This window comes from Bubalus kerabau, chromosome 3 (assembly GCF_029407905.1).
Source record: "Bubalus kerabau isolate K-KA32 ecotype Philippines breed swamp buffalo chromosome 3, PCC_UOA_SB_1v2, whole genome shotgun sequence".
Classification (NCBI taxonomy): domain Eukaryota; kingdom Metazoa; phylum Chordata; class Mammalia; order Artiodactyla; family Bovidae; genus Bubalus; species Bubalus kerabau.
Genome location: NC_073626.1, coordinates 58625473 through 58638329, shown reverse-complemented (window position 1 = coordinate 58638329; position 12857 = coordinate 58625473). Strand labels below are relative to the sequence as shown.

Sequence of the window (12857 nt, the reverse complement as noted above, 5' to 3'; positions counted from 1 at the left end):
TTGCCTGGCTGCTCATCAGCAATTATAGCGATTTTCAACTATGCCCATGTTTCCTCTTAGATAGTACTTCTTAATCTTTTTTCAAATTGTAGGACCCTCCTCCCCCAAGGAGAAAACGAATTTGAAGGTGAAGGTGAAGTTGCTCAGTCGTGTCCGACTCTTTGCGACCCCATGGACTGTAGCCCACCAGGCTCCTCTGTCCATGGGATTTTCCAGGCTAGAGAACTGGAGTGGGGTGCCATTTCCTTCTCCAGGGGATCTTCCCGACCCAGGGATGGAACCCCAGGTCTCCCGCATTGTAGGCAGATGCTTTTACCATCTGAGCCACCAGGGAAGCCCTTATAATTAGTTTTATTATAAAGGATTCAAATGAGGATCAACGAAATGAAGACACATGGAAGATGAGGTACGGTCTGGGAGGAAACGCAGAGCTTCTGCACTCTTTTTTTGTGGAATCAAGACACATTGCCATTGCAGCACATCAGCGTGTTCACGGAGGAACGCAGGAAGCTCCACTGAGCCTCAGTGTCCCGAGTTTTTAACTGAGGCTTCATTATTTGGGCATGACTGATTACAACATGGGGCATTACAACTAGGTCAGGTCAATCTCCAGGGTCCCCACCCACCCACCACGGGGCCTGCCCAAAATTCCAACCCTCTGTGTGGTAGGTCCTTTCTGGTGACCAGCCCCCAATCCTAGTTATCCAGGGGTCTACCATGACTCGCCTCATTAGCAACATAAAGACATTCCTAGTACCCAGGAAATCCCAAGGGTCTTAAGAAGCACACGGCGAGGAACCAAGGATGGAGGCCAGACAAACCATACCGGAGTTGGAAGGTTGAACTCTGAAGGGTCAAACCACTGTAACAGTTAGTTTTTCTTCACTCACCAAGAACCAATTTTCACCCCAGTAGAGAACGCACCCTTGAAGACAATGAAGAGACAGCCCCCCAAAACCAGAATGGAATTTTATTGTGTAAAGTTTATAGAAGTATGACTAGTATTCTTCTGTACAAAGTGCACAACAAATGGTTTTAAATATAACTGAGAGAACTGCGAATCCTATGACATTTGCTACAAGCCGAATCATTTACAGGTACACTAAAAAAGTTTTTAAAATATCATCTTTCTCCAAAGAGTCCATCGCGCATTTCTGAAGAGTAGCGACGGGGAACCTCCCAGGCAGTCACAAGGGCATCTTATTGCCCTCGATGCTGATTTTTACTGCGTGTGCAGATCTGCTTTTTTTCCTGATGTCTGTGAACTTTCTCATCTGTTTATCCAGTCGACTGATACCCTTCTTGGAGGTCCCCTGAAACTAAGAGTGGGGTAGAAATTAAAGAGCAAATTACTGAAACACATATATTTAGTTTTGTCTTTCACCTTCTTTTATCTGAAAGTCAGCAGACTGAAGAGCTCCCAGCTCTGGAATAACCAAAATAAGCTTTGGTGACCTCAGGAACAACAGAGCAAGTATACACAGCAGGGTCAGAAATGTATATTAAGCTCTCTCAGAGAAGAATAATTTTGTTGTTATCTGTGCTGTATTTTAAAATTTTGCCTCAAGTCCACAGAAATTTGCTAGGAGAGAGAAACGGGGGAGGAATGAAACTACATTCCCCCTGATTCATCAGATTACATTTTGACTGTATGCTTTTTCCTTTCAAAGACCAAATATGGAGGTGACCGCTTGACATACACAAGTTCAAACAGTGCTGGCATAAAAAATTATCATCTTCTAAGGCAAGGAAAGTCATCGAGAAAAAACCCTAAGCTTAACGAATGAGATCAGAACTGCTAAATGCTTGCTGGAGCTCTAGTTTCAGATTAGAAATAGTCAGGATTCTATAACCCTGTGCAAATGATGCCCCTTGTCTGAAAGACTTCCAGGACTGCTGGGAGAAGTGATCAGGTAATAATAACAAATACAAGCACACAATCACGGCTCAAAATAAACATCAGCTACTGCTACTATTACTACTGCTTTGCAATCAGTGTGACACAAAAAGAAAAGTAAGTTAAGTCTCTTGATCCAAGGGGCTTACTACTTCTTGCATTCTCTTTTTACTTGCCCTTTTACGGTTAAAGATCTGTTGTTAGGTAATTTCTTCTATATTTTGAAAAGATTGTTATGTCTTGAAAAAGTGTGGTCTCCAAGAAGTTGACACCTTTAAGAAATGCTGAAAAGGTCTGCCATTTATGTTGGATCAGGGCAAACTCTTCTTGTTTGGTACAGTAAGGCCAGCAATCCCAATCTTCATGAATGTTGAGTAGTTAAAAAGAGATGAGTTCTTTCAGTTCTTTTCCCCAGATATTTACTACTGAATCGCCTGTGAAGCTTAATTCAAAGAATGCCAAAATAAGGTAGAGACTAGGAGATACTTTAGGGCTGGTACTAGTGTGGTGAAGTTCTTTTGAGTTGGGGAACCCCTCCCAGGCTTAGCTCACCTTTCGATTCAGCTTCTACCTCAGATATAAGCAAGGGTCTCTAATAAAATCATTCTTGAATAAGAGCTACATTGATATCCATCCTAGATTTTCTATGTACATCCCAATTACAAATATTATATTAACATCAATTTTAGTATTTGGCACTAGTACTGTGAGGGGGTGTAAAAATCCATTATCAGATGAGAAAGCACTATCACCCTGCACGACACCCCAGATTTCTGGACAGCCCCAAGCATGTGACTCCCTTTCAGACAGTGCGCCCCGATTTTTAGCATGTGCAGTCAGTGCGCACTGGAGGCCTTGCCTGCTCAGACCTCTGCCGACTGCCCAGCTCCCAGCAGCTCTACACATCAGCCTGGACTTCTTGTCCACTCCCAGCCCCTTCTGTAACAATTTGAGCCCTCTAATCTCAGCAACTGGGACACACCCAGGCTGCGCTGATCTACCCCTTGTTACAGATCATAAGTCCAGTAGCTGGCAAATGCCTGGCTACCCCAAGTCTGAAAACACACAAAACTGAACACCTAGCATGTCAGATTCAATAACTTCTCTCTTGATTTCTTAACCCTACACCACTTAGGACAGTAAAACTGTATACTACACCACTTTATCAGTGAACAGTCCATCAAAAGCAGCCTAAAAGATTAGCAAGATGGGTTTGCTTTAAAAAATACGGTCAATCATATTATAATACAATATTTAGTCATTGAAGAATGTTTACTCAAATGAATTTTTACCATGTTAAGTAAAACACAAACCTAACAAGGTATAAAAGAATATGATCACAATTTTGCTTAAAAGTTCAAACACTACTACCACAACAAACGAAACCCCAAACCAGTAATAATATGTTTATGCACACATATAAAGGATTAAAGAAATAACCCAGAATGTTAATATAAGGTGTGGTGGGATTATAAGTGACACTAAGTTTATTTGTGCTTTTTGTATTTAAAGATTTATATAAAAACATGCACTGCTTTGTCATTTTAATGTTATTTTAAAAGCATTACATGGAATAAATTAGCATATAAACATACAATGTAGTGCAAGTTATTGAATTATTTAGAAGTGAAAAATCAGAAACCATAGAAGAACGAACAAATTATTAATGTTTTTACATGATAGACTTATGCAGCCACTACAAATGATAAATATATAAGGTGGTTTAATGAGAGGAAGTGATCAAAATTATATAAATATAATTTAAATTATATTAAATATCAATAGGAAACAAGGCAAAATTTTTGTCAAATTGCTTTTGAGTGGTGAATGATTTTTCTTTTTATAATCTCAAAATTTTCTACAATTATAAGCAGGAAAAACTAAGTTTAAAACATTACTGAAAATACATTTAATACATCAAAATTGTTAACAGTGGTGCTTTACATGGAGGAAGAATAGAACTTTGGGGAATGGGGTTTATTCTACAGTATATTTACTCATGTAATTTCAAAAATAAGAATTACACTTAAAATAAAAACAGTTTCATGTGAAAGCCATTAATTCAGTTCAGTTTCCTCTTAGGAAGCGTGTTTTCCAGTAACACTCATAGTGTCTGTGCCGTGTGAGAGCCTGAGGGGACATGTGAGGAGTCTTTAATAGGAAGACAGTGCAGGACAATTCACTGCAGTTTAACACAGGATGTGCTGGTTTGTAGTTTAGTTGCTCAGTTGTGTCTGACTTTGCGACCCCATGGACTGTAGCCTGCCAGGCTCCTCTGTCCATGGGATTCTCCAGGCAAGAACACTGGAGTGGGTTGCCATTTCCTTCTCCAGGGGATCTTCCCAAAGCAGGAATCGAACCTGGGTTGCTTGCACTGCAGGCAGACACTTTACCAACTTAGCTACGAGACCAGCTCCCAAATGCCTTATTGTTATTTTTTGGACAGAGCTCTTTAAGCCAGACAGGCCAAGATAAATAACAGTCCATTCTGATTTGGGAATGTTGGACAAAGGAGAACTCTGAACTTCCCTCTCGTCATGCTGGTCATGTCTCAGTCTAGCAGGAGGCTGGGCCACCTGTTCCCCTCTCCCCAACACCTACAGGGAGGGTGGGATCCAGACTATCAACACCAGCAGACAGGCACATGCCCTTCCAAAAGAGACAGGCCATTACCACTTTTTATTACATTTTTCTCTGCCCTATTGTAGATCCTGATTTTCTGAAATAAGTGTACTGGGGAAGAAAATATATTATGAAAGAGAAGAATAAAAGAAAGGAAGAGACAGTGAGAATAGTAAAGGTAAAGAAAAACAGGGGTGGTGGGGAGGGGAAGGAGGGATATCAAGGGAAACAGAAATAGACAGAAGAGAAAAGGGAAGGAGGGGACTTCCTTGGTGGTCTTATGGTTAGGACTTCAGGTTTTCACTGCCCGGGTTCAATTTCTGGTCAGAGAACTGAGATCCCACAAGCCACAAGGTGTGACCAAAAAGAGGGGTAGTGGGGAGAAAAAAGTGAAGGAAGTAGAGATGAAGGAGTTCTTAGCACTGAACCAGTGCTCTTCTACCCTTTATTTATTCTCAATAAGTAAGATTGTGTGCTTGGACTTCCAAATGTATATTAATTAAATTTATCTCCTAAATATTCAGTGTCAGGATTTATGCAATGAGCCCTCAAAGGCAGGTTACTGAGCCACTGATAACACAAAGCCACGTCCCTTCCACCCAGATGTTACTAACCAGCTTATATGCCTGTAAGGCAGACCAACCACCGTGATTCTGGGCCCTGACAAAAACCTTTTTAATAAAAAGGGTACCAGGCAGAAAGACCAAAATATCTATCAGTGAGGTAATTATGTACTGGGGTACTGATAAAGGAAGGGAACCTCATATCAATTTCTAAATATTCAAGATGACCAGAATGTCACTAGGTGCCTGTCACAGTCATGATTTCAGAACTAAAAGTGGTTCTGGCCTTTTCTGGTTAGGAAAGCACACACACACGCTTGTTTCCCCTCTAGCTGCTCAAGCCCATGCACAGAGCATGCTTCCTTGGGGATACCTCCCAGATAAGGCTCGGGCAGGGCCAGGCCTACAGGGGCATCCTGTTGCCTTCAATGCTGAACTTGACAGCACGGTGCACTTTGCTGAGTCGTTTCTGTTCTGCAAATCTCCTCTTATGCTTTTCCAATCGGCTTAGGCCCTTTTTAAGAATACCAGGCTAGAAAGAGTAGTTTGAATGGAGAATAAAAAAAGATTACTGAGCAGCAATGAGGATCAGCGAGTAGTATTTACAGTGATGGAGACACAGTGTCTACCCTAAGCACCTCATAACAGACTGACTCAAAACAGCTCAACAGTAGGGTGCAAAAGAAGGCGAGTTCTGTTCCTCAGGGTTCTAAAAAAATAAAAGACTACACCAAAACACTCTAGCCTTCAAGCTTCAGTTGAAATAAAAGGAGTTAATATGAAGAAACTTCCCAACTGATAATGTTTCTTTAAGTCTGAAGTAATGCTCACCAGTAATAATGGTCAGAAATATTACCAAACCAGTAATAATAATAACCAGATAAACTGGCTAGATAAAGAGAAAAACAGCTCTCTTCAAATCAGATAAACCCTAAGAGCTGCTTAAGGGTTCTCAAACATGAAGTAAAAGACAGACAGTAATCTGCGTTTCAGATCCACCTTGTTGTCCCTGGACTGATTACTTACCCTGGATGATTCCATTTCCACATTCCACTTGGGCCTGACAACATAGTCCTTGTTCGAGGGCATGGGGACCCTTGCCCGGGCGCAGAATCCAGGATCTCCAGGTCTAAGAGCCCTGAGAACGGGAAGAAGAGCACGCTGCTTATGTAGCCAGCCTTAGCTGGGCCCATGCACTCATCGGCACATCTGTGTCAGACCTCCTCTGCCCTCCCGATGTCACCCCACCCATGCCCTGCTGTCTTAGACGGCTGCATCATCACTCATGCTGCTCTATCAACTGCTCGACTTTCCCCACAAAGCCAGCTTCCTCTGCAGGATTCCTTATCCCCTCTTCTCAGCTTCAGATATAATCGTGTCTCTCTCCTTTCTAAGGCTGGTTCCTCCATGAGGACTCTGAATCTCAATTTCTCTGGTCTAATGGAGTCACTTGTGTTCACTTGTGACATGAAAAGTCAGGCCGTCAAATGACCTCCCAAACTGAGTATGACCATAAAGCGGTTTACATGGTTGTGCATATGCAACTCATACAGAAATCTTTTGGTCTGTTCCCTGTTTTGTAAAAAAAAACTTGAGATACAGATTCACATGCAGTTTTAAGAATTAATACAGAGAGATCCAGTGTCTCTCTCAAAAAACAACATGCAAACCACTACAGCACACTATGGCAAGCAGGATATTGATGTTGCTGTCACTCATCAATTTTTATTTACATTTTCCCCAGTTTGGCTCACACTCATTAATCTCTGTGCATGTGTTTCTACATAAGAAACCACCAGACTATTTTCCAGAGTGGCTGTACCATTTTACCTGCAGCAGTGGATGAGTGATCTAGTTTTTCTGCATCCTTGCCAGCATTTAATGGTGTCACATACAGTAGTAACTTTCACATACAAATTTAAGAACTACCATGCTCAAGTAAGACTGCCATCCTTCAAAAGTAAAGTCTATTCAGTGTCTGGGAATTCGAATCACTCAACTTTTAGGTAACTATCTCCACTGGTAAACGGAGATTGGATATGTGTGTATGTTGGGGTGGGGGGTGGAAGAGAAGGTGGAAGATTCTAAACTCTTTTCTATTCCCTTGTATGGTTTGCTCTATTCTTAAATATCAAGCTTCTATAACTTTCATATATGTGAATAGATCAACTGACTAGAAAATTTCCCACAACTCTTATTTTCCCCCTGAAGCCACTATCAGCAAACCTATCCACAAGTAAATGACATGTGCTCCCTCCAACTGATTTCCTGTTTTCCTTTTGTGATGTGGGTGCTGCATAATTGCCAGCATTCACTGCAAAGCCCCTCTGAAGTCTACTCTCCACCACAGCCCCCTCCAGGGCAGCCTTGTCCTTCTCTAGGTTCTCTTCCAATGTGTAGGATCACAGCTCCTCACTGGCCTTCGGTGGCTACACCCCTTTTCAAAGCATTCAGTTTATTTTTTAATGCATTTAGTGGGTTTTTTTGTTTTGTTGTACTGTGCAGCTTGCGAGATCCTAGTTCCCCAACCAGGGACTGAACCTGGGCCACTGCGGTGAAAGCACCGAGTCCTAACCACTGGACCACCAGGGAATTCCCCGTTCAGATTATTTTTCACTCTGTTAATCTCATGATTCAACAATCTTTGCTAGGGAGATAACTATCAATGTCTCTAGCTCAAACTCCAGCACTAGACCCAGGATATTTACAGGACTATCTCATTCACCTTCTATTTAATATGTTCAAGAAAAAACTCACCTATGACTTCACATCAACTTCTCTCTACTCTAGTGAAGGGTAACACCATCATCTCAGTTAGTTAAGTTTAAAATTCTGGTTGGTATCTTCAACTCTAGCCAGCTCTTCGCCCACCAAGTCACCAACTCCTGGCAGTTTTGCGCCTGTGAATTCTCCTCAACTTTCTGCTTCTCCATTACAGTTTCAGTTGACCTGTATCACTACCTTCAGTTCTTCTGCCCTGCAACCCATCCCACAGCACGCCACCAGCAGTGCATTCCAAATCAAATTTAACTTCACATCCATGCTCAAAGAACTTCCTAGGAAACCAGAGAAGTAAACATCCCTCATCTTGACTTAAAGCACTTCAGAGTTTGGTCAATATTTGCATTTCCAACCTTATCTTCCACCACTTCAGGCACCACAGTCACTGTCCGATCACTTCAGCCTACTCAGTTCAGTTCAGCTGCTCAGTCATATCTGACGCTTTGTGACCCCATGGACTGCAGCACACCAGGCTTCCCTGTTCATCACCAACTCCTGGAGCTTACTCAAACTCATGCCCATCAAGTTGGTGACGCCATCCAACCATCTCATCCTCTGTCGTCCCCTTCTCCTCCCGCTCTCAATCTCTCCCAGCATCAGGGTCTTTTCAAATGAGTCAGCTCTTCGTATCAGGTGGCCAAAGGGTTGGAGTTTCAGCTTCAACATCAGTCCTTCCAATGAATATTCAGGACTAATTTCCTTTAGGATTGACGGGTTGGATCTCCCTGCAATCCAAAGGACTCTAAAGAGTCTTCTCCAACACCACAGTTCAAAAGCATCAATTCTTTGGTGCTCAGCTTTCTTTATAGTCCAACTCTCACATCCATTCATGACTACTGTAAAAACTATGGATTTGACTAGATGGATCTTTGTTGGCAAAGTAATGTCTCTGTTTTTTAATATGCTGTCTAGGTTGGTCACAGCTTTTCTTCCAAGGAGGAAGTGTCTTTTAATTTCATGGCTGCAGTCACCATCTGCAATGATTTTGGAGCCCAAGAAAATAAAGTCTCTCCCTGTTTCCATGGTGTCCCCATCTGTTTGCCCTGAAGTGATGGGACCAGATGCCATGATCTTAGTTTTCCGAATGTTGAGCTTTAAACCAACTTTTTCACTCTCCTCTTTCACTTTAATCAAGAGGCTCTTTAGTTCTTTGCTTTCTGCCATAAGTGTGGTGTCATCTGCATATCTGAGGTTAATGATACTTCTCCCAGTGATCTTGATTCCAGCTTGTGCTTCATCCAGCCCAGCATTTCACATGATGTACTCTGTATATAAGTTAAATGAGCGGGGTGACAATATATAGCCCTGAGGTACTTCTTTCCCTATTTGGAACCAGTCTGTTGTTCCATATCCAATTCTAACTGTTGTTTCCTGACCTGCATACAGGTTTCTCAGAAGGCAGGTCAGGTGGTCTGGTATTCCCATCTCTTGAAGAATTTTCCACAGTTTGGTGTAATCCACACAATCAAAGGCTTTGGCATAGTCAATGAAGCAGAAGTAGATGTTTTTCTGGGACTCTCTTGCTTTTTCGATGATCCAGCAGATGTTGGCAATTTGATCTCTGGTTCCTCTGTCTTATCTAAATCCAGCTTGAACATCTGGAAGTTCACAGTTCATGTATTGTTGAAGCCTGGCTTGGAAAATTTTGAGCATTACTTTGCTAGTATGTGAGATGAGTGCAATTGTGCAGTAGTATGAACACTCTTTAGCACTGTCTTTCTTTGGGACTGGAATGAAAACACCTTTTCCAGTCCTGTGGCCACTGCCGAGTTTTCCAAACTTGCTGGCGTATTGAGTGTAGCACTTGCACAGCACCATCTTTTAGGATTTGAAATAGCTCAACTGGAATTCCATCACCTCCACTAGCTTTGTTCATAGTGATGCTTCCTAAGGCCCACTTGACTTCACATTCCAGGATGTCTGGCTCTAGATGAGTGATCACACCACTGTGGTTATCTGGGTCATGAAGATCTTTTTTGTATATTTCTTCTGTGTATTCTTGCCACTTCTTCTTAATATCTTCTGCTTCTGTTAGGTCCATACCATTTCTGACCTTTATTGTGCCCATCTTTGTATGAAATGTTCCCTTGATATCTCTAATTTTCTCTAGTCTTTCCCATTCTATTATTTTCCTCTATTTCACTCAGGAAAAGTTTCTTATCTCTCCTTGCTACTCTTTGGAACTCGGCATTCAAATGGGTGTATCTTTCCTTTTTTCCTTTGCCTTCAGCTTCTCTTCTTTGATCAGCTATTTGTAAGGCCTCCTCAGACAACCATTTTGCCTTTATTTTTCTTGGGATGGTCTTGATCACTGCGTCCTGTACAATGTCATGAACCTCCGTCCATAGTTCTGCAGGCACTCTATCAGATCTAATCCCTTGAATCTATCTGTCACTTCCACTGTATAATCGTAAGGGATTTGATTTAGGTCACACCTAAATGATCTAGTGGTTTTCCCTACTTTCTTCAATTTAAGTCTGAATTTGGCAATAAGGAGTTCATGATCTGAGCCACAGTCAGTTCCCGTCTTGTTTCTGCTGACTGTACAGAGCTTCTCCATCTTTGGCTGCAAAGAATACAATCAATCTGATTTCGGCTACTAGCCATCCTAAAATAGGCCTTGAGTGTTTACCCTACATCTTTGCTTAAGCTCTCCCCTTTGCCTCTGATCCCTCTAAAGACTTTGAGAGAATGGACTACTTTTAATATGATTCTGTATTTCTGGAGCCTAACACAGTTTATTATATAGCAAGTGGCAACAAAATCTTTACTTGAACTATTTTTCAATTTTCTTGTAGCCTCCAGAGCACCAATACAGTGTGGATAGTCAATAAATGCTACACTAGAAATCATCCCCCACCACTCTGAACCATCATTTCATTCGCTATTTTTCTTAAGGCAGCAAGAAGAATATTCACAATATCGTGTCAGAAGAAAATCAGTACAAAAAAATCTTACTTTTCCTCCCCTGTCAGCACCTTTTCCAGATCTCTTCGGGGTGTCTGACCACCAGTGCTGGGAGAAAAGCAATTGATGAGATATTAGGAATGTTAGAACTTTATAATTAAGGGGAAAAGAACAAAGTGAAATATCAAACTCAGATCATAATTAGGTCTTTTATATTGGATCAGAGAATAATTCCTAATCTTATAAAAGTGCTATTTATTTCAGTCATCATTTGCACATCAGGTTTCACTCACCTGTAATGATCCTGCTAGATACAACTGTATCCAGTTTATGGATACAAATTTAACCAGTAATATCCACCCGCCCCCCGCCCCCCCCACTAAGAATCTGGAAATGGGACTAAGAAAGTTGTTCCTGTAAGTGGTTGCAACAACAGAAGCAACCTCCAAAATGGCAGAAGAAGCCAGATGCAACCAGGAAATTCTGGGAGGGGAGTAGGTAACAAGCTTCACTAGACACTGCTGCCGCTAAGTCGCTTCAGCCGTGTCCGACTCTGTGCGACCCCATAGACGGCAGCCCACCAGGCTCCCCGGTCCCTGGGATTGATTCTCCAGGCAAGAACACTGGAGTGGGTTACCATTTCCTTCTCCAATGCATGAAAGTGAAAAGTCAAAGTGAAGTCGCTCAGTCGTGTCCAACTCTTAGCGACCCCATGGACTGCAGCCTACCAGGCTCCTCTGTCCATGGGATTTTCCAAGCAAGAGTACTGGAGTGGGGTGCCATTGCCTTCTCCAACTAATTCACTAGTTTAGTATGCAGTAAAATAATAGAGGCTTTGAATAAGACTAGACTAATGTCTAGTCACTGGACACTACCCACATTTAAACTTAAACGGTATTATGAACTACAAGAGATAGCAAGCAGAAAGACAAACTCCTATCATCTTATAGGTTTCTTAATCATCTGTATTTACAAAAAAAAACACAACAACAACAAAAACCCTGAGTTATCAGAGCAATAGTATTTACTTCACTTACTCATACCTGTTCCCTCATACCTGTTCATTCTTCGCCTTTGGGGCATCTGTTCTAGGTCTCTCTGCTCCCTTTCTTCTCTTGTCATTCCTTTGTAGTTTGAGGTAAGACCAAATATAGGCCGAGACCATTCATCTACAACAAAGGGAAATTAATTATTTAGTCAACAGAGTGGCATTCTTGAAATAATCACACCCTATGGGAATGTCATATCAGAATATTCTCTCCTTAAAGACACCATTATTTCAGAACCATTTATAGGATAAATGTCTATTTAAGTCTTCTGCCCATTTTCTGAATTTTTTTTTTTTTTAAATACTGAGTAGTATGAACTGTTTGTATATTCTGGATATTAAGCCTTGTTGATCACATTGTTTACAAATATTGAAAACAGAAAGTCTTGAAATTCTCTATGCTCTTATTCTAACCAAAAACAAGCTCCTTTATTACTTAGTTGTCAAAGTGGTTTAAATCTTTAAAAATTACCTTTTGATAGTGCAGACGTTGGGCCTGTATTCATCAAGTCTAAGAAAGCTGTTAACGAAAGTGCACACACAAAAATGTTCTACATGCACACTGTTTAGCCAGCAAAAGGCCAGAGGTGCCATTTGATGTTTTTGTTCTTATTGCTGCACTATATGGACATCCCTGGTGGCTCAGACAGTAAAAAATCTGCCTGCAATGCAGGAGACCTGGGTTCCATCCCTGGGTCAGGAAGATCCCATGGAGGAGGGAATGGCTATCCACTCCATATGCTAGCAGTCCCCAATCTTTCTGGCACCAGGGATCAGTTTTGTGGAAGACAATTTTTCCATGGACATGTATGTGCGTGTGATGGCTTTGGGACGATTTAAAGTGCATTACGTTTATTATGCCACTGCTGATCTGACAGGAGGTAGAGCTCAGGTGGTAATGCAAGTGATAGGGAGCAGCTGTCAATACAAATGAAGTTTTGTTTGGTCGCCAGCTGCTCACCTCCTGCTGTCTGATCTGGTTCCCCTGGTACACACTATCAAAACAATAAAGGACCTTTACAGACAGAACACAGGTGTC

The 12857-nt window shown here is 41.7% G+C and overlaps 1 protein-coding gene and 1 non-coding gene across 8 annotated transcripts in view; both read right to left on the bottom strand.

The window, feature by feature from the left end:
- Positions 1-951: 951 nt before the first annotated feature.
- Positions 952-12857, bottom strand: part of IWS1 (interacts with SUPT6H, CTD assembly factor 1) — a 45949-nt gene continuing 34043 nt past the window's right edge. For 4 of the 7 annotated variants that reach the window (XM_055571897.1, XM_055571898.1, XM_055571902.1 and 1 more), the window contains exons 11-14: positions 11828-11939; positions 10822-10878; positions 6109-6220; positions 952-1319 (exon numbers count right to left, since the gene is read on the bottom strand). In XM_055571897.1, the coding sequence (XP_055427872.1) occupies positions 1188-1319; positions 6109-6220; positions 10822-10878; positions 11828-11939 (413 nt within the window). In that variant the 3' untranslated portion in view covers positions 952-1187. Of the gene's footprint in view, positions 1320-3353; positions 5615-6108; positions 6221-10821; positions 10879-11827; positions 11940-12857 lie in introns of those variants that run through there. The other 3 variants (XM_055571901.1, XM_055571903.1, XM_055571900.1) reach the window with 1 other exon arrangement.
- On the bottom strand, positions 7603-7674 carry TRNAE-UUC (transfer RNA glutamic acid (anticodon UUC)). Its single transcript has one exon. It is a non-coding gene; the product is annotated as a tRNA-Glu (tRNA).